At 39.1% G+C, this 27,739-nt stretch overlaps 1 protein-coding gene across 1 annotated transcript in view; it reads left to right on the forward strand.

Moving 5' to 3' along the window:
- Positions 1–27,739, forward strand: part of KMT2C (lysine methyltransferase 2C) — a gene marked incomplete at its 5' end in the record, with an annotated part of 338,124 nt that overhangs the window by 306,095 nt on the left and 4,290 nt on the right. The window contains 15 exons of the mRNA XM_084618362.1: positions 148–380; positions 5,931–7,631; positions 11,686–11,898; positions 12,879–13,043; positions 14,097–14,238; positions 15,049–15,196; positions 16,696–16,874; positions 16,969–17,123; positions 17,322–17,574; positions 18,419–18,558; positions 19,564–19,671; positions 22,361–23,480; positions 25,630–25,766; positions 26,956–27,098; positions 27,368–27,536. Of these exons, the coding sequence (XP_084474488.1) occupies positions 148–380; positions 5,931–7,631; positions 11,686–11,898; positions 12,879–13,043; positions 14,097–14,238; positions 15,049–15,196; positions 16,696–16,874; positions 16,969–17,123; positions 17,322–17,574; positions 18,419–18,558; positions 19,564–19,671; positions 22,361–23,480; positions 25,630–25,766; positions 26,956–27,098; positions 27,368–27,536 (5,006 nt within the window). The remainder of the gene's footprint in view (positions 1–147; positions 381–5,930; positions 7,632–11,685; positions 11,899–12,878; positions 13,044–14,096; positions 14,239–15,048; positions 15,197–16,695; positions 16,875–16,968; positions 17,124–17,321; positions 17,575–18,418; positions 18,559–19,563; positions 19,672–22,360; positions 23,481–25,629; positions 25,767–26,955; positions 27,099–27,367; positions 27,537–27,739) is intronic.

Consider the following 27,739-nt stretch of genomic DNA (forward strand, 5'->3'; position numbering starts at 1 on the left):
GTGCATTTTTGATGGATACTGTTGTTTTAAATTTTGTGCTGCACGTAGAAAATCTGAAAGCCACAATAAATAACTCCTCCATTTAAAACAAGAGTCCTTAGTATAATATTAATGGTTACTTTCCTTGTATTCCCTCCCCCACCCCAGATGATTCACAAAGAAAGCAATATGAAGAATGGCTACAAGAAACACAACAACTTCTTCAAATGCAACAGAAATACCTTGAAGAGCAAATTGGAGCACACAGAAAATCAAAAAAAGCGCTGTCAGCAAAACAACGCACTGCCAAAAAAGCTGGCCGTGAATTCCCAGAAGAAGATGCGGAACAGCTTAAGCATGTTACTGAGCAGCAAAGTATGGTCCAGAAACAGCTAGAACAGGTAACAATTTGGGGGGAGAAACAGGACAGCATCTTTTCTGTTTAATATTAAAGTGTAACACTATAAGATTACTTGTTCGTTTAAATCCACTAGATATGTATTGTAACTAGGGCTGTCAAATGATTTAAAAAATTAATCGTGATTAATTGCAAGATTAAAAATATGAATTGCAATTAATCATAGTTTTAATCACACTGTTAATAATAGAATACCAATTTAAATTTATTATAAATATTTTTGGATTTTTTCTACATTTTCAAATATATTCATTTCAATGACAGTGCAGAATGCTAAGTGTACAGTGCTCATTTTATATTATTATTTGTATTAGAAATATTTGCACTGCAAAAAAAAATAAACAAAAGATAGTGAAATCTACAAGTCAAAGCATGAAGGGGCTTATGAACATTTAGCATCTCTGGCATGTAAATACCTTGCAATGCCGGCTACAAGAGTGCCATGCGAATGCCTGTTCTCACTTTCAGGTGACATTGTAAACAGGTAGCAGGCAGCATTATCTCCCGTAAATGGAAACAAATTGTTTGTCTTAGTGATTGACTGAACGAGAAGCAGGACTCAGTGGACTTGTAGGCTCTACAGTTTTACATTGTTTTGTTTTTGAGTGCAGTTATGTAACCAAAAAAAATTATTCATTTGTAAGTTACACTTTCATGATAAAAGAAAAGGAGTACTTGTGGCACCTTAGAGACTAACCAATTTATTTGAGCATGAGCTTTCGTGAGCTACAGCTCACTTCATCGGATGCATACCGTGGAAACTGCAGCAGACTTTATATATACACAGAGAATATGAAACAATACCTCCTCCCACCCCACTGTCCTGCTGGTAATAGCTTATCTAAAGTGATCATCAGGTTGGGCCATTTCCAGCACAAATCCAGGTTTTCTCACCCTCCACTCCCCCACACAAATTCACTCTCCTGCTGGTGATAGCCCATCCAAAGTGACAACTCTTTACACAATGTGCATGATAATCAAGTTGGGCCATTTCCTGCACAAATCCAGGTTTTCTCACATCCCCCCCCACCCCCATACACACACAAACTCACTCTCCTGCTGGTAATAGCTCATCCAAACTGACCACTCTCCAAGTTTAAATCCAAGTTAAACCAGAACATCTGGGGGGGGGGGTAGGAAAAAACAAGAGGAAATAGGCTACCTTGCATAATGACTTAGCCACTCCCAGTCTCTATTTAAGCCTAAATTAATAGTATCCAATTTGCAAATGAATTCCAATTCAGCAGTTTCTCGCTGGAGTCTGGATTTGAAGTTTTTTTGTTTTAAGATAGCGACCTTCATGTCTGTGATTGCGTGACCAGAGAGATTGAAGTGTTCTCCGACTGGTTTATGAATGGTATAATTCTTGACATCTGATTTGTGTCCATTTATTCTTTTACATAGAGACTGTCCAGTTTGACCAATGTACATGGCAGAGGGGCATTGCTGGCACATGATGGCATATATCACATTGGTGGATGTGCAGGTGAACGAGCCTCTGATAGTGTGGCTGATGTTATTAGGCCCTGTGATGGTGTCCCCTGAATAGATATGTGGGCACAATTGGCAACGGGCTTTGTTGCAAGGATAAGTTCCTGGGTTAGTGGTTCTGTTGTGTGGTATGTGGTTGTTGATGAGTATTTGCTTCAGGTTGCGGGGCTGTCTGTAGGCAAGGACTGGCCTGTCTCCCAAGATTTGTGAGAGTGTTGGGTCATCCTTTAGGATAGGTTGTAGATCCTTAATAATGCGTTGGAGGGGTTTTAGTTGGGGGCTGAAGGTGACGGCTAGTGGCGTTCTGTTATTTTCTTTGTTAGGCCTGTCCTGTAGTAGGTAATTACGCAACAGTACTTGTATAAGGTGAATTGAAAAATACTGTTTCTTTTGTTTACCTTTTTACAGTGCAAATATTTGCAATAAAAATAATATAAAGTGAGCACTGTACACTTTGTATTCTGAATTGTAATTGAAATCAGTATATTTGAAAATGTAGAAAAACATCCAAATGTTTATAATAAATTTAAATTGGTATTCTATTATTGTTTAACAGTGCGATTAAAACTGCTCTTAATCATGATTAATTTTTTTAATCGAGTTAATTTGTTTTGAGTTAATTGCTTGAGTTAACTGTGATTAATTGACAGCCCTAATTGTAACTATTAAACACAGTGCAATTCATGTAAAAAACAAACAAACAACAAAACCCCTCATGTTTCACGAGTAATGTCAGTTATGAGATTCAGTTTCTCAGCATTACTGGAACTACAAGAAAAAACACTACAGTAGCAAAGGAAAAAAACCTGTTTTAAGAGTTTGGGAAGAGAGAGACTGGGTGGCAGCAGTGCGAGGGAAAGCCAGAGTCTATTCAGATGCACTGTCAATTATATAAGAATAGGAACATCTTGAAATATACGGCTATATTTCAACTGAAGGAATCCTTCACCTGAAGGAATCTATCAACTAAGGGTTTTCTCTCCAATTTTATCATATCACCAGTTTCACTTGGTAGCATTCTACCTTTGTAATTGCCAGTTATGTGTCATTTATTTTATATTTTCCTGTTCAAATGCCTTCTTTTATTACAGTTTAATTTCATATTTTTGAATGATCTTCCTTTGTTTTGTGAAAAACAAGAAATTCATAGAGAATACTCGGAGAGAGCTTATCATGTTACATGGTCACTATATAAAATAGTCACAGTTCAGAAGAAATCTGTTACTAAAGCTGTGCTGAGTGCAGTTGAGGAGCCTCTTTCTTATTCTTTAGAATTTAAGCCCAGGGTATCAAACTCATTTGGAGGACAGGGGTGCACTTGTGGGCCGGGATATAATGTAAAGACTTTATGGTACCCGCAGCCCACAGCAGATATTCCACTGATGTCAGTAGGAAGTTTGCACAGTGATTTTTTTCTGAAGTAACGAAGCTTTATTTATTATTTGTATAGCAGTCACTCTCATTCGCTAAGAAAATATTAGAGGTCCACTTTAGACCTCTGCTACTTCTACCTTTTGTTTCTCTTCCTTCCTCCTCATCTTCTCTCTGTTTCTCTCCCTTCCTCGGTCTTTCATTTCTGTTCTACCCTCAGTATCTCCTTCCCTGCAATAACTCCCAGATCTCACCCCTTTTATGTGCTGAAATGTGCTTTAGCATGGACACTCCCATCAGATTAATACGGAGAGAGGAGGTCACAGTTTTTAGTCATTGTTTCAGTCTGGCTGCAGACTAGGGCAAACATCATGACATCAGTTTACCTTGGCTCATGTTTGAAAAGTAATCTCTGCAGCCATGAGGGTTAGAAACTGACTTTTTTTTAAAAAGTGAAGAATTCTGCAGTGTGTGAGGCCATCATGCAAGTCACATAACTACATCATGTCACTGGATCCAGCCCACAAACTGTATATTTGACACACCTGGCCTAGGTCCTGATTCCTCAAAGCACTTAAACTTGTGCTTAACTTTCATCGAATTTTTAAGTCCCATTGAAGTCAATGGGGTTAAAGTTAAGCATGTATTTTTAATTGCTCCAGTAAACTGAGGCCTTATGTCTTTGGCCAGCAGTGTTGGGCACAGTATTCTGCAAGGCATAATTGAGCAATTGTCGGTCGTATCTTCTTGCAATGGATATCTGTTCGTGAAGTATAGAATGTTTCTTGCCTTTTCTTTCCAATTTGTAGAAAGAGCATTTTCCTAGAAGGGGCTTGGTGCAATTCTGTAGAGACAGATGTGATGGGAAGATGAAGCAACCAAATATAATTTAATTTAAAATTTTTTTAACAACAATAGATCATGGATAAAGGAAACTTTTTTCATACAATATTGGTAATAATGCCTTGCACATACTCTACTTCATTCTAGTCTTATGCTTCTGTTACAGTTGCTAGCCATGATATTAATGATAGATAATTATGGCCTGTTAGTTAAGGTGGTTTTATTTTCTATTATTTTATAAACCTAAATTGCATTTGATGCCAGAAGGTGCCGAGCTCCCTCAGCTTCCTTTGAAGTCAGTGATGCCCTGATTAAGAACAACACTTAAACATATGCTTAAGTGGAACTTAAACGTGCTCGAATTTAAATATGTGCTTAAATGTTTTTCTGAACAAAGGCCTGAAAGCTGAAGGGTGCTTAGCTGGCTCCAGGCTCAAGCCCCAGTGCCTATTGCCATTGGGCCAAAAGAAATCTGATGAGGTTCAACAAGGACAAGTGCAGAGTCCTGCACTTAGGATGGAAGAATCCCATGCACCGCTACAGGCTAGGGACCAAATGGCTAGGCAGCAGTTCTACAGAAAAGGACCTAGGGGTTACAGTGGACGAGAAGCTGGATATGAGTCAACAGTGTGCCCTTGTTGCCAAGAAGGCCAATGACATTTTGGGATGTAGAAGTAGGGGCATTGCCAGCAGAACAAGGGACGTGATCAATCCCCTCTATTTGACATTGGTGAGGCCTCATCTGGAGTACTGTGTCCAGTTTTGGGCCCCACACTACAAGAAGGACGTGGAAAAATTGGAAAACATCCAGCGGAGGGCAAAAAAATTATTAGGGGACTGGAACACATGACTTATGAGGAGAGGCTGAGGGAACTGGGATTGTTTAGTCTGCGGAAGAGAAGAATGAGGGGGGGATTTGATAGCTGCTTTCAACTAGCTGAAAGGGCGTTCTAAAGAGGATGGATCTAGACTGTTCTCAATGGTAGCAGATGACAGAACATGGAGTAATGGTCTCAAGTTGCAGTGAGAGAGGTTTAGGTTGGATATTAGGAAAATCTTTTTCACTAGGAGGGTGATGAAACACTGGAATGCGTTACCTAGGGAGGTGGTGGAATCTCCTTCCTTGGATATTTTTAAGGTCAGGCTTGACAAAGCCCTGGCTGGGATGATTTAAGTGGGGAATGGTCCTGCTTTGAGCAGGGGGTTGGATTAGATGACTTCCTGAGGTCCCTTCCAACCCTGATATTCTATGATTCTATGATTGCAATCAAGCTTCCACTGTACATTTAATACCAAAGGTATATCTCTATAGAGCCTGCACTTCAGGTGCTCTAGAGCTTTTTTAAAATAGTCTTTACTTTAAATGTTTTTTTCACATAAATACAAACAATAGTAACAAATAAAACAAAAGTCACTACTTGGCAAATGTCAGTAACATATATTTTTATGCATAATTTATTTCTTATTTACCTATATATTGCAAGTTCTCTGCAGTTTTGAATAGTGCTGCATAATGAAACTATAGTTTAAAGATCAGCGCTGCTTCTGAAATATTGTCCCTTATTCTGGTTCTTTGTGGTTGCATGTTGTGTAATCAGTTAATAGTATGGAGATTGGCATTGGGAAGGATTGCACTCTTTTTGGTTAGATGATGGATATTGGACATGAAATGACTAAGTAAATAAGCTTAATGTGTTCCAGTGCCGATCTTGGACAAGCCTCATTTTCCAATGAAATAATTTCAATGTGGTATATCCTGTATATTTGAGGTCTGTTATATATTAAGTAGAAACTTGTAGAGATGAGTAATGACTTGTCTAAATTTCAGATTCGAAAACAGCAAAAGGAACATGCAGAGCTCATTGAGGAATATCGAATCAAGCAGCAGCAGCAACAGTGTGGGATAACACCACATGCTATAATGCCAGGAGTCCAGTCTCAGCCACCTATGGTTCCAGGAGGAACACCACCAGTAATGAATCAGCAAAACTTCCCCATGGTAGCACAACAACTCCAGCATCAGCAGCACACAGTTGTAATTCCTGGGCAATCCAACCCAGCCAGAATGCCAAATTTACCTGGGTGGCAACCTGCAACTGCTCCTCCAAATCACCTCCCCCTCAATGCTCCAAGGATGCAGCCTCCAATGACGCAGTTGCCAATGAATCCTGGCACACCAACTCCAGTGCCAAGTTCCAATGCAAATGCACAGTCAGGACCACCACCAAGGGTTGAATTTGATGATAATAACCCATTTAGTGAAAGTTTTCAAGAGCGGGAACGAAAGGAGCGTTTACGAGAGCAGCAGGAACGGCAACGAATACAGCTTATGCAGGAGGTGGACCGACAGAGGGCTTTGCAGCAGAGGATGGAAATGGAACAACATGGCATGATAGGGTCAGACTTAAGTAATAGAGCTTCCTTGTCTCAGATAACTTTCTTTAACTCTGACCTATCCTGTGATTTCATGCCGCCTCCACGACCCCTTCAGCAATCTCCACAGCATCAACAGCAGCAAATGGGGCAAGTTTTGCAACAAGGCCCTGTGAACTCACCACCTGCAGTAAATTTTTTGCAAAGCAATGAGCGAAGACCACTGGGGCCTGCCCCTTTTGGATCTGAACCACCGTCAATTCCTGGTGGATCCCCTAACTACCATTCTGTAAAACAATCCCATGGCAGTATCTCTGGGACCAGCTTCACGCAGAACCAAGTAAGGCCTCCATTTGTGCCTGGTATACCTGCAGGACTTCCAGCAGCTGGTAGTGGTCCTTCATGTGGCCAAGATACCAGCATGTCCCATGCACCAAATTTCCCTGGATCAAGTCAGTCTCTCATTCAGCTGTACTCTGATATAATTCCAGAAGAGAAAGGAAAAAAGAAAAGGACACGAAAAAAGAAAAAGGATGATGATGCTGAGTCAATAAAAGCCCCATCAACTCCACATTCAGATATAACTGCACCCCCAACTCCAGCTGTTTCAGATTCTACCTCTACCCCAACAGTTAGCACACCCAGTGAACTTACTCATCATCAGGATGAGTCAGCGGAGCTAACAGGCTCATCAACAACAAATGCTGTGGAGAACTCGCCTTCCTTAGAGCTGGAATGTAAGCATTCCAATAGTGGTTTGCTCCAAAAGAAATTGCCTCAGAAATCAAGTGTAAATCCTGAGACTGAAAAGGGCAAGACAGATGTGCCTGCCAGCATTCAGGAAATTAAACTGGAAAAAGCAGAATCTGATCAATGTTCTGTTCAAGCTGAGCCTAAAACAGAGAATCAAAGTGGTATTACGATAGAAGAAGATAAGGCCTCGCCGCACCCTGCCTCTTCAGCACAGAGTCCAGCACAATCAACCAGCACCCCAGCAGCAAAAGGGGAGTCAGGGAATGAACTGCTGAAACACTTGCTTAAAAATAAAAAATCATCCTCTCTTTTAAATCAGAAATCAGAGAACAGCTGCCGATCAGAAGAAGAAAGTGCTGGGGACAACAAACTAGTGGAGAAACAGAACCCAGCTGAAGGAATGGTAAGGTGGTTGTTTTTGAAATGCATATCAACATGTAAAGGGCTAGGTGGTGACAATTTAGTGCCAAGCAAGGGGCAGCAAGTTGTGATGCCTCTGGAGCAGCCCCATTGCAGAGAAGGGGAGAATCCCCAAAACACTAATCTCCATCCCAGTCTCCCTGCTGCTCTGATGCAGGGGTAAACCTGTTGCAATGTATGCTCTGCAGTATGGTGTGCAGTTAGCTGTGCCAATGGGGGAAGAGGTGGAATCAAGGCTCTGCCCAGCTGAGCAAGGGTGGGACGTTAGCAGCTCACAGATTCCAAGGCCAGAATGGTCCATTGTGATCACCTAGTGTGACCTCCTGTATAACACAGGCCTAGAACTGCCCCAAAATAATTCCTAGAGCAGAGCTTTTGGAAAAATATCCAGCCTTGATTTAAAAATTGTCAGTGATGGAGAATCCACCGTGACTCTTAGTAAGTTGTTCTGATGGTTAATTACTTTCCCAGTTAAAAATATACGCTTATTTCCAATCTGAATTTGTCTATCTTCAACTTCCAGCCATTGGAGGACGATATACCTTTCTCTGCTAGACTGAAGAGTCCATTATTAATTATTTGTTCTCATGTAGGTAGTTACAGATTGTAATCAACTTACTTCTTGATCTTCTCTTTGTTAAACTAAATTGATTGAGCTCCTTGAGTCTGTCACTGTAAGACAGGTTTTCTAATCCTTTAATCATTCTCATGTCTCTTCTCTGAACCCTCTCCAACTTATCAGTATCCTTCTTGAATTGTGAACAACGGAACTGGACACAGTATTCCTGCAGCAGTTCCACCAGTGCCAAATACAGAGGAAAATAATCTCTCTAATCCTACTTGAGATTCCCCTATTTATGCATCCAAGGATGGCATTACCCTTTTAGCCACAGCATTGCACTGGGAGCCCGTGTTCAGCTGGTTATCCACCACGGCCCCCAAGTCCTTTTCAGGGCCCCCGAGTCCCCAAATACAGAACAGCAATATTTATTGAACACTCTGCCTCTTCTGTATTATTACTGATAATTCTACCATTTCCATCTAGTGGACGAGTACCATTGTTAGGATTCTTTTTATTTCTAGTATTCTTAAGAGACTCCTCCTTATTGTCCTTAACTCTGCAGAGGTAGCACAGGTGCAAGGGAGTAAGGGCACCTTATCCGCACACTCTCCCAACTCACTTGCACACAGCACAGGCCACAATCTGCCCCTAAGTAAATCGGCCACTTCAGAAGGACTCATTTTTAATAAAATACAATAGTTCAGCCTGTTCACAAATGAATATCCCTAAAAATAATACAAAGGTTAATTTTTTTCTATAGACAATCATCATTTTAAAACTGGCACATTTCTAATGTTTACCAAGAGTAATGCTGGGGTTTAAATTCTGTTTTTTTCATGTCAGCAGAACTATATATCAGTACATTTCTTTTGTATCGTGGCTCCTGTCCTCAATGTTCCAAGCATCAACTACCTCCACTTTTTGACCATTTTCTAAAGATTCCTACTCGAAAGATCTGGCAGTATAGGAGAGGGAAAAAAGTGTTCCAAACCTCCTAATTGTGCGTGTATCCCCATGGTCTTTTCATTTGTCTGTAACATCCACTTGTTTCCTATCTTAAATTAGGCCCAGGTGCGGCTTCCGTGCTCTGCACAGACAAGGAGCCTGCTCATGTGTATGAGCCTGCAGATTTGGACCTTAACTTACAAACCCTTCAAGTCAGGGACTATCTTTTCCCTACATTTGTACAGCACCTAGCCCAATGGTACCCTAATCCAGTTTGAGACCTCTGGGCAGCTCTGCAAATAATAATGTTTATTATTTAGAGTGTTCCCTTTTTGTCAGATAAATAAGCACATCTGCTGAATGAATGACAAGGCTGACAGCTAAGGTGTTTATAGCAAGTAAACTCAGAAGACAATACTGGCATTAGGGTTTATTAGCCCAGGATAGTGATATTGCCTAATTACTAGAATGCAATCTCAGACTTTTAGTATTGTACATTTTAAATGTAACATTCAAATTTTAATTTCAGTAATTTCAGATTAAAAAATAATTTTCCTATTTCTCATGAAAGGTTAATTGCCTGAATATATATAAATCCTTTTGGGCCTTCCTTTTCCACTCTAGTCATCCACCTTCTCTCCCTCCTCACTTTTCTCTGTCTTACAGTGCTGGCTATTAAAAAAAAAACTTTTAAAAAATGTTGTCTTTACCGACAGTTGCCACTCTCTCTGCAATACGGCAGTATTTCCTTATATTTGGCATAGGAATTAACTGCTGTATCTTGGGAAAAGGGCTTTGATAACTGCTGACTTTTTAATAGTAACTGCTGTGTTAATTGGATACAGTCCCATTTCCTCGCCCTGATTATTAATGAGCAAAGCTCATCTCTCTACAGTAACTTTGATATTTATTGGTTTACATTGTGTTACAAAGTGAATTGACAGAGGCTGGGTACTTCTGATAAATTTTTTAAATTATATATGTAAACTTACATGTATGAGAGGAAGAGACAAGAATCAAAAGGTGTTCCCCTTCATCAGTTTTCCAGCTCTATTTTCTTTGCCTTTCGGTAATTTTTTTCTACTTTTAAGTAAATTTTGTAGTTTTTCTGGTTTAGTTGAAGAGTAGTCAGAAGCTGAGGCAACTGTCTTTGCAGTTGGCAAAGAAGTTAAAAAAATTTGAATACAAGAATCAATCAGAGAAGAGATATTTGCATATTCATAGTATGATTGAGAAATAATTGTACAATTAATATGGAAATCCCTGTACTCTGGCTAAAATTGGCTAACAGCCAATCAGAGTACAGATACTCGCATAGTTATGGAAATCAGACATGCAAGACTCAAGCAGAATGCAGGGAAATGTATAACTTGGGAAAATCTGCAATTATGCATTAGAGAACATATGGTATGCCTGCACTCTAGCTGAGGCAATTCTATTTCTCAGTAACATTTCTATAGCTAATAGTTTTACTAGTATGGGGCGGAAACTGTATCATCAGGTTAATGGCTGTTGGATAATTTAATTATTAAAAAAGGGTAGAGGTAGGAAAACTGGTGGGGAGGGAAAGCAGGATCTGCTCACCCCAATCACTTTATTGTTAGCATGTCTGGTATTTTGTTGTCATCCTAGTTTTCCCCTCAGATTGTGTTGTGACTCCATGAAATCTTAACACAGCCTGGAAGCAAAATAAAGTCAGCTCGGAGTGAATGAAATCTGATAAAAATAACTGGAAGTGGGTGGTGAGGGGTTGGTAGTATAAACAGATGTTAGGAATCCATCACTAAAAGGTATACTGAGGGAGTGATTTGGGGTTTCCGTGATGTAAAGTATGATTACAGCAGGTTAGATCAATAATTGAAATACTGAATATTTTAGTCTTTCTTTTTACTTCACCCTGTCACTTGCACCATTAAATCCTATGCTAATTGTTTTACACAGTTATCTCTTTATATGAAGAAATGCATTAAAAGTATTGTTGTGAAACTATTTTTTTTGTACTCAGTACAAAGCAAAATTGTTAGTTTTAGCCATAAATCAACATTTGTCTCAGAATATATTTACATTAAGTGAACCTTTGTGAATTGTTCCTGAAGCCAGTTCTTCTTTTATTATGCCCTAGTGAATACCCCTAATTAAGGGTATAAGTTTTAGCAAACATTCAGAAGACACTTCTGGTCTATAATTTTTAAGGACATTTGTAGGCATCAATGGAGTTAATGATAGTTCATATATTGTATTGTGGACTCAAAAACAGCAGTTACAATTGTCAGTGTGGTGGAAAAGTGAACAAAGTATAAACTACAGGATGTTGTCTTCTGTCAGATGTACTGTATCACTTAGTATAGTGCACAGGAAATTTGGGGATTAAACTTTCAAGTGTCAGATATTTTCTTTATTATTTTCACATTATTTTCTTTCTTCATCATTATTAGAAATATACAACAAAACTTGTTATAAAAACAATGTGAAATTAACATGGACCTGAACAAATGCATCCCATGTTGCTTAACTTTCCTTTTTCCATCAGCCAACTGTGGGGAATCAAATGCAAGGTGCATTTGGATGTGGGAATAGCCAGCTTCAGAGAACAGATGTAGGAAATGAAATAAAGAAACAACGAAATAAACGGACTCAGAGGACTGGAGAGAAGGCAGCTCCTCGGTCTAAGAAAAGAAAAAAAGAAGAAGAGGAAAAACAGGCTCTTTATCCGAACACGGATACATTTCTCCAACTAAAACAGGTGAGTGTTTAGAGAATGTCCAGTCCATCAGGAGTAGCTTTAAGAGAATGGATTCAGAGTGGGGAAAAAAGAAATTTACAATTATGCTGAGTTTGGAGTGGATCTGGGTGGAGAATAGCAATTCCAATTCATGGAGGATTTTTACATTTTTTTTCATTCCAATTTAGAACAAAACCCACAAATTTCAAAATTATCCATAAAATCTGAAAAAAATTGTTTCAAAAAATCAAAATGTTTCTTTTCAATAATTTCAAAATGAAATTCTGCCAGGCCAGGAGCCCACAAGCCCTGAGAATTGTTTTGATGTTGATGAATCAATGCTTTCCCACTGGAACAACATTCCCTTGGAAATTTTCTTAACAGTTCTAGTTTTGAGCATTTTATGATGCGAATGTCACATTACCCCAATATTAAAACCCTCCCCCCACCTTGACTTTAAATATGTGAACTTTCTTATTGTAATAATAAGACCTAACTCTTCTGTAGCAATTTTCATCCATAGATCTCAAAGCGCTTTACAAAGAAGGTTAGTATCATCCTCATCTCACAGATGGGGAAACTGCGGCACGGGGAAGGCTATGCTTAACAAAACATGCAAACCAATTTTCCTCTGCTTGTGTATAGTGGTTGGCATTTAAAAGTCAATATTTAACATACAGTGTTATGCGATTTTGTTCCAATTCACCAAAGCACTTGGGTACATGCTTAAAGTTAAAGCTAACCTATTATATGTACTTAATTCTGATTGAAGTCAATGGGACTTAAGGATGTATTTAAAATTAAGCATGAGCGGAAATCCTTTGCCAAATTGCAACCTTATTTCCTGTTCTAATAAGTATAAGGAAATACTGATGTATTTCAGAGGCTATATGACTTTTTAGTGGTAACCACTCTACTGATATTACTCTGGAAACTTTTCTGTCCAGTTAGCATCTTTTATTTTATTTGGTGTATTCATCTCTATCCATTTTTCTCTATAGCAACTCTCTCTGCTACCTCTAATGGAACCAATAATTGGAGTGAGCTTTGCACATTTTCTCCCTTATGGCAGTGGCCAGCTAAATGGTGGAAATCGACTTATGGGAAGTTTTGGTAGTGCTACTCTTGATGGGGTTTCTGATTACTATTCTCAACTGATCTACAAGGTATGTTTTTCCATCTAGATTTCCCATGTCTGTTCTCCGTAAAAAAACAAGGTAAAGGGGATTATTTGCATTAACTATCTCCTAGGAGTCTCTCCTGTGCAGCTAAAAAGAGACATTTGCTATTGCTAGACTGTATATTGCATTCAACTGTGAAGTATTTGTTGTTTTGCTCTACGAAACATGGAATCAAATAATAGAAACCATGTTGTAAACAAATTTAAAAAATACAAGCACTGCATTTGCAAACTGATGCTAATTGGTGAAAATTGTAATTAAGGCTTTCTGGAGCAGAAAAGGCTGAATATCCAGTACTTTACAAAGTCATTGAGAGCAGCAAAGCATTTCTTAATGAGAATTAGTTGGGAAATAGACCTTCATCATTTGTCCAATAGTCCCTGGTTAAGGACTTAAAAACTGTGAACAAAATAATCTGTTTGTTGCAGGTCTAATAGCCCACAGAATTTAAAACTCAGGCTCTTGGGGGGCTGAAAGACAATATTGAGAGAATAGGAAGAATGTCAACAGACAGAGGACCAGATTTGGCATGCAGTTACTCGAGCATAAAACTGGAATGACGCTCTGAAGACCATCTGAACTATTCCAGTTTTACACCAGAGTTACTGAGCTAAGAATCTGGCTCAGCAAGGGCAGCTGGTGAACTTGGAAACCAATAATGAAGTTTAATGTCTGTAGACACTGCTCCAGAAAGGCTAAATCCTTAAGTCTTCACTCAGTTTTTCCTTAGACATAACTCTCAGAATGTTTAAGAGTTATGTCTAAGTGGTTTAGGAATCTACCCCTCCCCTACAATAATATAATTAAATCCGTGCCAGACACTATAATGTGTATTGTGTCTTTGTATACTAGGTAGTTTTGTAGCAGGTGTGTTCATCTATTTTCCTGTGTATTTGGGAAGTAAATATTAATTTTTATGTATTCAGCGCTGCCTCTGTATGTTTAAAACCTACAAGTATTTACTCTTACTGGAAGTGTGCCTCTGTGTTGTATTTACCTGTTTAAAAGCTAATTTTAAAATCCTTTGGTCTCATGCAGCAGAATAATCTGAGTAATCCTCCGACACCCCCAGCCTCTCTCCCTCCAACACCACCTCCAGTGGCTTGTCAAAAGATGGTGAATGGATTTGCAACTACTGAGGAACTTTCTGGAAAGGCTGGAATGCTGGGCGGACATGATGGTAAGCTTTTAGTGTGCGGCCTCCTTAAAAGAGGTATCGTGCTGGTACTGAAGTATGAAATGCGCACTGCGCCTTATTCGATGCAGTTTGATTTTATCGTATACAAATGAACATGAGACTCCTCTGTCTGGAAGGTTGTAATTGATTCTGTCCAACATGTGTAATTATGCATATTCCATGCCAAAACTATGCTGAGAGCACTGTCAGTGCACAGTTAAACACTCAAAAGTCAGGAAAAAACAAAGGGAAAGCTGCATGCATAATGTAGATTACAAGACCGCTTTAAAGCTTTCTTAGCTGCATGTGCTTTCACAGAGCAGCCTTCCATAGTTGTGCAGCTCAGCAAACTTTGAACATGCTTAGTAAACATTTTCAAATGCTCGTAACTTGGTCAAATCAAAATCAGTTTTCTATCAATAAGACTTTGCGTTGTTGCCCTCCTGAGGATTTTTCATGACAGAATCTATCTTTCAAATTTCAGCCACTGGGTGCTGCAAAAGAGGAAGGCAGGGGGAAGGCTTAAAGGTTTTTTATAATGGGGAAAAATATTTTTTTCTTTCCTTGAAATCAAAAATCGCAGAACCATTAAGGCTCCAATTTTTCAACAGTTTTACCTACACACAGAAACCATCCATAAACAATTGAAACATGAAAAATGAAACATTTTGAGTTATGAGTGACTGAAAATAGAGTTAAAAACTGGTGTACAGCCTTAATTATATTAGAGTGCAGCCAGCACTCTCTTAAAACGTGTATCAGTAGGTAGAGAGAGACATATGCATGCTTGATTGCGCTGTGTTTTTGTTTCAGTTACCAAAGCGCTTGGGCCAAAACAGTTCCAGTTACCTTTCAGACCACAGGATGATTTGTTAGCAAGAGCTATGGCTCAGGGCCCTAAAACTGTGGATGTTCCTGCTTCACTTCCAACACCACCTCATAACAATCAGGAAGAATTAAGGTAGGTTTTTTCCCCTTAAATATTAAGTTTACTTGTTTTGGCCCAGATCCTTCCACCCTGTGCAAGCCCAAGTAAATTGGAGATCCATAGGGGTGTTAGAGAAGGGAATGCACCCTCCCCCAACCACACCAGGATGAGAAGAAAATGGCATTATTTGTACTAGGTATCTCTCAGTATTCCCTGTCTGAGATTTTTGTGCCACTAAAAGGAAGACTTTTGCTGTTGCTAGACTGTATGTCTTATTCAGCTGTCAAATATTCATTATTTTGCTCTACCAAAAATGGAAACAAGTTACAGAAACTAATCAGGTTCTCACAGCAGCACAATGGCTGCTGGAGCGGCACAACAATTGTATTAATATCAATGGCTACACAGGGTTGTTTTGGGCAGTGGATCCACAAAGTCATAAATCCCACTGTTCATGTCCACACGCTACCCCCAAAACTCCCCTGCCTTGTAGGCACAGATTGAATCACTGTGGAGAGGTGCTCCAAGGTGCACAGCAGGACTCTCTACAAAGACTTCGCTCCCTCTCTTTCTCAAGCTTATTGGAAGCACAACAAGTTTGAGGCACTACAGCTGTTAGATGTATGAGAGAGGATGGTCCAGTGATGAGTTCACTCGCCTGGGACTTGGGACACCTGGATTCAGTTCCCCGCTCCACCACAGACTTTGTGTGACCTTGGAGAAATCACTTAATCTGTCTTTGCGTCACATCCCCATCTTTGTAATGGGGATAATAGTACTTACCTGCCTTACAGGAGTGCTTGAGGATGAGTGCAGATTAAAGATTTATGGCACTATGGTTATGCAAGCCATGGTGGATGGATTTTATAAATCCAGTAGGGGAAGGCTGTGGGCCATTCAATATGACATGTATTTTGAACACGTTCTAGAAGTTTAAATTTATGATAAGCTCAAGCATTGTGCACCCAAGTGTGTGGCCATCGAACCTTGTGAAATCCTTCCTCATGTTGCACCTGTGAAGAATGGGCTATCTAGCATCTACTAGATGTTCAAGAGCAGAATAGTGGCTTTATCATCTACATCTATCATCTACAGCAAATCTGCCGAGTTAAAAGTATCTCAGATTCTAGATCATTGTTGCCTTTAGTTTGGGAGGGAAGAAGATAATTAAAAACAAGTTTGGTGTTAATAGACAAGTTTAGTTCTGTTTGTCACTGATTTTCATGTTCATGAGATGAATAAGTGACTGCAGAGGAAGTACAACTGTATCAGGTAAGAATGAGAATATCCAATATCCAGCAAACACAGATGAAGTGTATTGGTTGGTGAACTATTGGGTAGGACAGTTCTATGGGGCATAGCTTGATTAACATCACAATTTTGTTGTCTGTTTTTCCCAAAGGGCTAATTTTATCTTGAAGTAAGGTGGGATGCCACAAAAATTGTTGCCAGCAACCAAAAATTCACCCACTACCTTCACTTAATTTTTGTACAAGGCATTTTCAAAAGATGTAGTTTGTTTTTTCTCCCAGGGTTCAAGATCACTGTGATGACCGGGACACTCCTGACAGCTTTGTTCCCTCTTCCTCTCCTGAAAGCGTTGTGGGAATGGAAGTAAGTAGGTATCCAGATTTGTCTCTGGTAAAGGAAGAGAACCCAGAGCCTGTACCATCCCCCATCATTCCAATCCTACCCAGCAGTACTGGAAAAGGTAAGAGTAATACTTATGTTATGTACTTATTGCTAGTTTCTATCCATTCAAAATCATACAGCTTAACCTCATATATATTTTATTTCATTTTAAGGTTCAGAAGCAAAAAGGAACTATGTAAAATCAGAACATAGTTCAGGAACTTTACCTAGTTCTGGCTTCTTTGGCTCTCAGCTTGGGCCATCCCAAAATGGTCTGAAATCTGGCCTTATATCTGTAGCAATTACTTTACATCCCACAGCTGCAGAGGTAAGGGAAATAAACTTCAATGATTTATATGTGAACTCTAGCATGGTGTTTATGTAGCATATTATATAAAATAATGACTATTCAGTTTAATTTGAATGCGGGCTACTATAGTATGGCAGCTCTTGTAATCTGGTAATTGATATCCTTAGTTTACTTCCTGTAGTTGATAAAAACAGAGATTTATTTTTGTTGTTTTAGAATATTAGTAGCGTTGTGGCTGCATTTTCCAATCTTCTGCACGTCAGAATTCCCAACAGTTATGAAGTTAGTAATGCCCCAGATGTTCCATCCTCTATGGGAATGTTAAACAGTCACAGAATGAATCCGGCTATGGAATACAGACAGCACTTATTACTTCATGGTCCTCCGGCAGGATCCATGGGCCCTACCAGACTAATAGGGTCTTATGGACTGAAGCAACCTAATATGCCATTTCCTCCAAACAGCAACGGTGAGTTAGTTTATATCTAGTTCTTGTAATTATTAGTTTTGCATTTTTAATCATGTTGGCGTTGGAGAATTTTCAGCCCTATAAACTCAAACTCTAGACTTAGATTCATAGATGGTTAGGGTTGGAAGTGACCTCAGGAGGTCATCTAGTCCAACCCCCTGCTTGAAGCAGGACCAATCCCCAATTTTTGCTCCAGATCCCTAAATGGCCCCCTCAAGGATTGAACTCACAACCCTGGGTTTAGCAGGCCAATGCTCAAACCACTGAGCTATCCCTCCCCCCCAACTAGGGACTTAACTAGTTGAGTCTTGTTTTTAATAATACTGTCTCTTATACAAGCAGCACACATGTACCTGTGCACTAGGTTCCTGATGTTCTCAGAGACTAATGGAAATCAAAGATCGAAAACACCTGTGATATTATCTTGTCCATCTCGCTGCCAGTGTGGGATTGTTTCCAACAGTATTCTCAGGTTTTCTGTCCTGTCTAATTTTAAATTACTCTAATGGTGTGTCTTTCACCACTTTGGGAGATTATTCCTCCATTGGAAAATTTGTACATAGAAATTTAAATATATTAATACTCCTATTTTATTCTGATTTATTTATTCATCTCATATTATATAATCTCTTTTTGCCTTATTATTCAAACCAGAACTACACAAGATTTGTGTCTGATTTAAGAAAAAACGCCCCATCTGTATTTATCTTAAAGCTTGCCGAACACTTGTCTAGGAGGATGGAGTCCCACTATTAACCTGCCGAAGATTACTGCCACTTCAGCACACACTTCATTCAGGAGTGTCTTGATGGTATTTTCTAACAGATTTGTCTGGATTTTTTAGGTCTAGCCGGTTATAAAGATCACAATCAAAATATTGCAGAAGGCTCAGCACTGAGACCTCAGTGGTGTTCTCATTGTAAAGTGGTAGTTCTTGGTAGTGGAGTGCGGAAATCTTTCAAAGATCTGTCTTTCCTTAAACAGGTACTGTCATGGAAAGTGATATTTAGGTTTTTTTTATCATAATTTTCAGTCAGCAAATGAAACCAGCAAACAATTTCAGAAATACTGCTTATATGAATATTTCAGTCAGTTTACTTAAATAGGTTCCAGTGTATAATGTGGGACAGCTATTTAAATGTTGCTACCATGATGTATCAGTTTGGACTGTAACTTTGGGCTGTTATCTGCCACTATTGGAAGAGTGACTCTGAAACCATTGCAGAGTAATAATACTTTATATTTTCAAGCAGAAGGGAGTTAATCACATTTAAATCTTGTTTTTGTATATTTTCTGCTGTTTCTTTCTTGTGGTAAGGGGGAAAAAAACAAATGTCCCTCCTGGATCTCCATTCCTGTATGCAACCAAATGTCGCTGCTGGATCTCCATTCCTGTATGCAAATATTAAAATATTTGCACCAGTATGAATTCTGGAAAAGGATGCATCTGACCTGCAACAAAAATACTATCACCATTTATCTAAATAATGAAATCATATGATTGCTATGTAATAGAGCTTTATAGTTAAAGCTATACATAAAGTGTATGAACACCCATGCAAAACACCACGGATCAGATTTTTCACAGAATTTAGGTACCTAACTCCCATTGACTTCAGTGGGAGTTAGGCATCTAAATACATTAAAAAATCTGGGCCTGAATCCACAGCAACATTTTACAGATCACCACTTGATGATAAAGTTGTGTGATCTATCTTTGACCAGCCTGAAACAGGAAGAGCTTCTGTGGTTCAAAGATAAAAGAAAAATGCCCTATAGAAATACTGTCTTAAGTAAAATTCAGATGAGCATACAATAGAGAATTCTTTGCATTGATTCTAATGCACTTCTGTTGGTGGCATAAGATGCTGAAGAGTAAGGCCACTGGTGGTTTTAACTTTAAATTTCCATAGTTTATATTTGTATTACAATAGTGTCAATTCTAGTCCCTTGAATGGGCTCATAACAATCTTTGGCTTTGATTCCCAGGGTTCCCGAGAGATCTCTGATAGAGTGGAAAAGGATGTTGTCTTCTGTAGCAACAACTGCTTTGTTCTTTATTCAGCAGCTGTGCAAGCAAAAAATTCAGAGAGCAAGGTAAGTACCAATTAGCAATTATTGCTGTTACTTCTCTAATAAAATAGAAAAATTTCCTAAGTAAAGATCTTGGGCCAAGGGTTCTTGGCATACTTAGTATTTATAATACCATAAACTGTTATGCTTTAATGGCGTTTAAGTGTGAGTCCGTGCTACAGTAGGACATTGAAATTCTGAAGCAGCAAAGGATCAGGAATAAAAATCAAAATCCATATTTACAGAAAATTAAACCTAGGAGAAATGCATGGCAGAGCATTAGCAGTCTTTTCCTGACAGAGCTTTATGGCCGAATCTCTGACTCTCATTGAAATCAGTGGGAGGCTTTCTGTTGAGTTGATGAACATTGCATCAAACCTTAAGTGTATTCCTTTATTTTCTGCATTTTCATTTGCTTTGTGCGCAGTAAGAAATCATTAGCAACTGTACAAAAAATAACTGAACAGGGAGATTGCAGGAACACTTTACTTTCTTGACACAAAAGGTAGGAAGTATAATAATCTCCACTGTCTTTTCATTTGGCCGCAATGGCTATTTTAAAGAAATAATTACCAAAATATTAATTGATGAAGACTGTGGTGAATGACAATGAAAGAAAAAAGTAGTTTATAATTACTGAACTAGCCATTTTATATAGTGTTTTAAGAAACATGCTTGGTTGAAAATGTGATCATGCCAGGAGTTTTTCACATGTGTATTCCAGGATGACAAGAACATGTAGTTGGAACTGAATTTCATCCATTCAGTCTCCCCTGTTGTAAACAGCGAAAAGAATCCGTTTTCTGTTCGTGGACCCTAGTAAGGGTACACAGCAGCTTATAGTAGCAGCGCAGCACCTCTCAGGAGACAGACTTCCTTGTCTTGTCCTATTCTATTTAGTTTGGAGGGAAGAAAACAAGATGCTTGTGGATGAGTTCCCTTGCTGCAGATATATATCAGTACATCACCAAGCACACTGTTAGGGCTTAAAAATCTCAATTTAAAGTAATGATAATACGCTTTGCAAGAAAAATCTTACAACAAGAAGGATCTGATCTAACTCCATTGAAATAAATGAGTTTTTCCATTGACTTCAATCAGAGTTGGATCAGACCCCTAACTCTTGGATGTGAAGAGTAGAAAAGTACAGTTTAACTTTAATTTCAGTGTACTTTTCCTTGAATAAACCAGGTAGTTGGAGATCTTTACTCACTCCCCCCAACACCCCAAGGAAGGCAAAACCACTCATTTTAAAAAAAAAAAATCCCTGTAGTCAGTCTTGTGGGGAGAAAGTATAATCAGAAAAAAATTCCCTCCTGACCCACAAAAACACAGTCTGAAGCATAGAACTAACTAAATAATCCTTTAATTTATTAAATTCCATAGTTATCTAGGTTTTGCTGACTACATTAATAGTGTTTGACTCCACCTCTTCAAATAGAAGTTTATTCAAGTCTTCAGCACACTCCCTAAAAGAATATCTTCTTAAATTCTTTGGGCATGTGTTCCCTTTTTAATGTACATTTTCAATATATCCCCAAATTCTTTTTTATTCAACACCCTAAAATAGATTATTTAGATTAATTTGACAATAACTTTAATTAAAACACTTTATAGAGCTTCAGTCACGTCATGGTAAAATTGTCTTCTCTCAAGACTTAAGCATTTGCTTCAAGGTTAAGCTCCTTCAGATCACTTATCGGTTTAGTTGGCCTAATGCTTATTCTTTTTCCAGTTCTTTTTTCAAAAAAGGTGGATGAAACTGGATACTGTACTTCAAATATCATTTAATCAGTGCTCTATAGTGTGTTTGCATAGTATCTATAGACTTACTCTATAACATGCTCTCCTCGGTATAAGCCAGCACTCTGTTTGCCTTTTTATTGTTGCTGCAAACTGGATGGAGAATATAAATATTGGGTTTATCAGTATGTCCAGATCCTTTTTCTCTACCCTAGTAATTAGTTCAATACTAGTTGAATTGTACTTATCTTGGACATTATTTCTACCCAAGTGCATCACTTTATTCTTAAACAATTAAATTTCATATTCTGCCTCTGCATCTTTTCATTTAGTTAGTTTTTCAAGATGACCCTAAAAAACACATCAGTCTCTCTGAGTCCTAATCCTGCCCCTATTTTGAAATCCATCTGCAAATGTAGAACTTGTTATATAATTTGACCTTTTTCTTTTTTAATAGTGTATTTGTCCTTGAAGGATTCCACTCCTCACCAACTTCCATGAAAAATACAGTCCTTTAATTCCCAGCATTTATCTTTCTCTGCCATCTATTACTAGTTCCTTATCTGTTAATAATTTATCTCCTGACCCATATTTAGAGATTTTTATATAACTTTGTCTGAAGCTTCCTAAAAATAAAGATGATGTAAATCTATTGGGTGCCGCAATCTAAACTTGCTATTTCGTTTTTAAAAATGTCGAGAAAGAGGAGAGGACCCATACTCTGGACTTACTGGAGCAAAAGTAAAGCTGCAAAATTATTAAAATACTGCTCTGTGAGCAACACAAGCCATGGTACCAATGAATCAAGATAACTTATTTTGTCCTATGACACAACAATCTGACAAATTACCTCATATGCTCTAAACTCACCCCTTCCTTCTCTTCAGTCTGACCTGAAAACATTATTGGGGATATTTGTTGTTCAATTTGTAATGCATTTTTAAGAGGCTTTTTTCTATTTATTTCTCAGGACTCAATTCCATCTTTCCCACAGTCACTGATGAAAGAAATGCCACCTAAAGCATTCCATCAGTACAGCAACAACATCTCCACTTTAGATGTACATTGTCTCCCCCAGCTGCAGGAAAAAGTTTCTCCGCCTTCATCACCCCCTATCACGTTCCCTCCTGCATTTGAAGCAGCCAAGGTAGAGGCAAAGTCAGATGAGCTTAAAGTAACAGTGAAGCTAAAACCTAGATTAAAAACAATACACAGTAGCCTTGATGATTGTCGACCTCTAAGTAAGAAATGGAGAGGAATGAAATGGAAAAAATGGAACATTCAGGTTGTGATTCCTAAAGGATCATTCAAACCCCCCGGTGAAGAGGAGATAGATGAGTTTCTCAAGAAACTGGGCACAACCCTTAAACCTGACCCTGTGCCTAAAGACTACAGAAAATGTTGCTTCTGTCATGAAGAGGGTGATGGACTAACAGATGGACCAGCAAGGCTTCTTAACCTTGACTTAGACCTTTGGGTCCATTTGAACTGTGCTCTTTGGTCTACAGAGGTCTATGAGACACAGGCTGGTGCCTTAATTAACGTGGAACTAGCACTGCGAAGAGGCTTGCAAATGAAATGCATGTTCTGTCACAAAATGGGCGCCACCAGCAGTTGTCACAGGTTAAGATGCACCAATATTTATCACTTTACCTGTGCCATTAAAGCACAATGCATGTTTTTTAAAGACAAAACCATGCTTTGCCCCATGCACAAACCAAAGGGAGCTCATGAACAAGAACTTAGTTACTTTGCAGTTTTCAGGAGGGTCTACGTTCAGCGTGATGAGGTGCGGCAAATTGCTAGTATAGTACAGCGGGGAGAACGTGAGCACACTTTCCGTGTAGGAAGCCTGATCTTCCACACTATTGGTCAGCTGCTGCCGCAACAGATGCAGGCATTCCACTCTTCGAAAGCTCTTTTCCCTGTTGGATATGAGGCCAGCCGATTGTATTGGAGCATGCGATATGCAAACAGGCGCTGTCGGTATCTGTGCTCTATTGAGGAGAAGGATGGCTTTCCAGTGTTCGTGATCAGGATTGTTGAGCAAGGTCATGATGATCTGGTTCTTACTGATTCAACACCGAAAGGTAAACCAGAATTATGTAAACTCAACAGAAGGCTTTCATGACTATACAGTTTCCTTTTACATCATATGTACAGTAAATGTTTCAGATAAATATTGCATGCACTTGTTTTCCTGCATACCTTTCTTGTTTTGTTTCTATTTCATGCTCAGTAATGTGAGACTTGGGTTTCACAATTTCAACTTCCATTGTAGAATCGAAAAATTATTTATCTGGTGCCTAATCATTTGCTAATTCTACTGCGTGATGTAATCTCTATACCAATGTTCCAAGGCTGTACTTCCAGCACTGTGAGCTGTACTATACTTATCCAGTATTGTGCATTTCAAAGATGAAACTTCTGAGATGCAATAGTGATGGGGGCTGTAGAATAACCATCCTAGACAGATAAAACAGTAATGTGCACTACAAATAAAATGAGGAAGAAAGGATACTTGCAACAAGCTCAGAAAGAAGCCAAAACAATAAACATGACATTGGACAAAATAAAAAAAAATATTTTGTGTGTATTTCTGCTCTGAAAAGTGGCTTTCTAAATATGACCTTTTGCGGTTTTATTTTCATTCTGGCTCAATGATCTCCAGATCAGACGTGTTCAAGCTACAAGTGAAAAGATCTTTTTTTCCAGCTGCCAGCTGTGCAAACACAGCCTAGGCTCTGAGAGCCAAGCTGATTTCTTTCTCACACATAACACCTGCTATTTACACCTGTGCAACCCCATTATTGTCAATTATGCCTGCAGTAGCTTGCACAGACATAACCAGCTCCAACTTACTAAACTGTTCTGTACATGGTTTACGAATTGTAATAGAATCCAGCTCACTCAGTCTTAGCTGTGTTAGCTTTGCAGGGCTAACATGAATATTTTTGTCACTGAAGTAGAATGGAGTCTGAATACGCGCACACATCTGTCAAATTACAAAGATGTTTTTTACATAGTCTCTTTTCGGAGTAGACCCATACTTGAAAGTATGTTTAGCCAGCTCAGCAGTATTCTACTAGTCATGGATCCATCTCCTGGTTTTAGTCACTTTCTGGGCATGGAGGCACTAGAAGTAAGCAGTGCACTCAGACCCTGATGAAAATAAAAATATCTTGTGGTGTTCAACAGAGACCCATTTAACTAATTGTTCAGTGGCATTGTCAAGCTATGAAGGGAGCATGATTCACTGCTCTTGAACTGCTGTGCAGAATCCCAAGTGGGGTGGTGAATGTCAGAGAAAACTGATGGATTTTTAAGGCTCTGACTGACCTCCAAGACGCCTTTGGGCTCAGATGATAGTGATGAGAATTGGCTGGATAGAAGAATGGGGGCATGTTTGTCATCTGTGTGATTGGTGACATCAGGGATCTTGGAGGATATGGGATCCTTGAGCTGAAAGAATCCTTGCTACATTGCCACCACCGCTATGTCCTACCTTCACCATTAGCCAAATGTGCATCCATCTTATGGGTTGAAGATGCACTCTCTAGTCTATTAACACCTCTCCTGAAAACTTGCGAGAGGGTCCTAGCAAACTGACTAAAGTTGCTCTCTTCAGCTAAGCATGCTGTCTCTACAGCATCCCAAGCAATTCTTGGGTGGTGAGAAAGGAACTGAGCTGGAGTCTCAAACTCAGATCTTTGATTCCCTCCATAACAACATATTATACCACCATGAGACATCTGGGTCAGGAAGAGAGAAAAAATCATCAACTTAAGGAAGTGGAAAATTCCATTTATTTAAGGAAAGTTTATTTATTTTGTGGTCATTTTTAAAATGTTTAGCAGGAGAAACTTAGCTGCCTGATTACATGAGTAGGAATTTGTAATATGGAATTAGTGATGTAAAAGTTTTTATCCAGTGCTCAAGTGTTTGTCACATTCTTCAAAATCAAGAGAAGTATAATAGAGACACAACACTGTCTGAGAGTACTCAGCACAACATAACTACCCAAATGAGTCTCCATTTCAGACTTTAACACCGTGGTGAAGTGGGATATTTTATTTCATTAAGTTGTTCCCTTTAGATATAAAATCAACTATCTGGTACTCTGTGGCCTTTTTCATTATAGGTGTCCTACTCCAATTTCCTTACTTGTTAGGTATAACTGCAGTGTCTGTGGGCTTTCTTTATTTGCTCATTATAATCTTTTTCCATGTGGTCATGTAGGTGTGTGGGATAAAATCTTGGAGCCTGTTGCATCTGTTAGAAAAGAATCTGAAATGCTACAGCTCTTTCCTGGATATTTGAAGGGTGAAGACCTCTTTGGTTTGACAGTCTCTGCCGTGGCAAGAATTGCTGAATCAGTGAGTTCATTGCTGCAACAATTCGGGACTCTTACTCTAATTAAAGGTTTACAACAATTTAGAACATCCCAGATGAAAATGATACATTTATCACATACATATTTGTGAAGCTTCTGCAATTGTGAAACAGGCCACAGGGGCCCTTGGAGTGTCTGCGGGGAGGGAAATTCCACATGGCAGCGTCAACCTTCCCTCCACCTGGGAGCCTGTTGGGTGCCTGTGCTAGCCAAAGAGTGGGTGGAGCTACTCCAAGAAAGGATTAGCAGAGTGGCCAGAGACCGAATGATTTGGTGCAGCCTCAGCCAGCAGGCCTGCAGTCCCCAGGGGAAACCAAAGTTACCCTCTCCCAACCTAACCGCTGGCGGAGGGTGCGCAGTTGGGGAGATCCAGCCTGCACTTCCCCCAGGTGATTAACCCTAATACGAAGAGGTTCCATTTGATTCTTCATTTGGAGTTCTGTTTTGTTCCGTTGAGAACATGAAAGGTTGTAGCAAATAAATGTGCTGCATGTAACACACAAGAGTTACTGGATCAATCACACACACACAGCAGAAGGTGTGAGAAAGTAAGATTCCTTTTTTCCTCCACCTTCTTACGCTTTACATACATTTTCAGGAAAGAAGAACCTAAAAATCCAAAAACTGAACATTTGAAAGCCAAAATTTTGTGATTTCCAAAACCAAACCAAAGCATTAAGCTGACCTAAAACAAAAAATGTTTTGAAATTTCCCGTGGAAAAATCAAAATTTGTCATTAAAATTGAAATTTCCTCATTGTGTGGTGAGATAATTTTCTGAACAAAAACTTTCTACCATCTTTACTCATAACACACACCCGAAAAATAGTGCATTACAGGGGAAGTGTCTGCTGTGATATGGAAGCATGCCACACCCTGCTCTCACCACGTGTTCTTTAGAGAAAATTAGCCAGGAGGAAAAGGGAGTTTTGCTAGGACTCAGTGTCTCTCTCCATATTTCTATGTTTGCAAATTAGTTAGTCTGATGGAATATAGATAAGAGTCAAAACAGCTTTTTGTCAAGGAAATGCTACTGAAGGTTTATCAGAAGGCAGTGTCAAGTCTTAAGTCTGAGCAACTGTGAGCGCTTTGCCTGTGCCATGTTTAAAAAGACAGACTACTGTGTGGATGTTTTTCTGATGTGTTAACATGTGATTACTTTGTTTCTTACAGCTTCCTGGGGTTGAGGGTTGTGAGAACTACACTTTCCGATATGGCCGAAACCCTTTAATGGAACTTCCTCTTGCCATCAACCCCACAGGCTGTGCCCGTGCTGAGCCTAAAATGAGTACCCATGTCAAGAGGTTTGTGTTAAGGTATTTTGTTTTAACTTCACATAGTACAGCCCAGGGTTTATAGGCTGCTTAGGGTTATTCGTGCTTTTGTCTGCTGCTTACAAACCCTGTTGTCTTTGGCTGTGTATGTGCATGCCCGAATCAAAGGAACCGCTTTGTTGTCTATGCTAGCTGGCTTTAAGTGTATGTTTGTCTGAAAAAAGTTTTAATACAATTCAGCTTGTGGTTTTATTCGGAGAAATCTTCAGTTTTCCTTGTATTTTTTTCTGTTATATGCCCAATTCCTGCAGGCCTCACACCTTGAATAGCACCAGCACCTCAAAGTCATTTCAGAGCACAGTGACAGGAGAGCTAAATGCGCCTTACAGTAAACAGTTTGTCCATTCCAAGTCCTCCCAGTACCGTAAAATGAAGACTGAATGGAAATCCAATGTGTATCTGGCTCGCTCTCGGATTCAGGTCAGTTACAATATAGCTGTATTTTTGAGATTTTTATTCCTAAATACAATTCCCTACAGTCTGTAGAGTCTAGTAAAGTCTGAAGGGAATTTACGGCATATGTGTGGTGATCAGTTTCCATCTATTGTATGTAACAAAGGTGGTCGTTTAATTTAAATCTTTTTTTTTTTTTTAATTGACTGAAGCCCAAGCTTGCAAAACTG

Source organism: Lepidochelys olivacea (genome assembly GCF_965140295.1).
Source record: "Lepidochelys olivacea isolate rLepOli2 genome assembly, chromosome: 2".
In the NCBI taxonomy this organism is placed as follows: domain Eukaryota; kingdom Metazoa; phylum Chordata; order Testudines; family Cheloniidae; genus Lepidochelys; species Lepidochelys olivacea.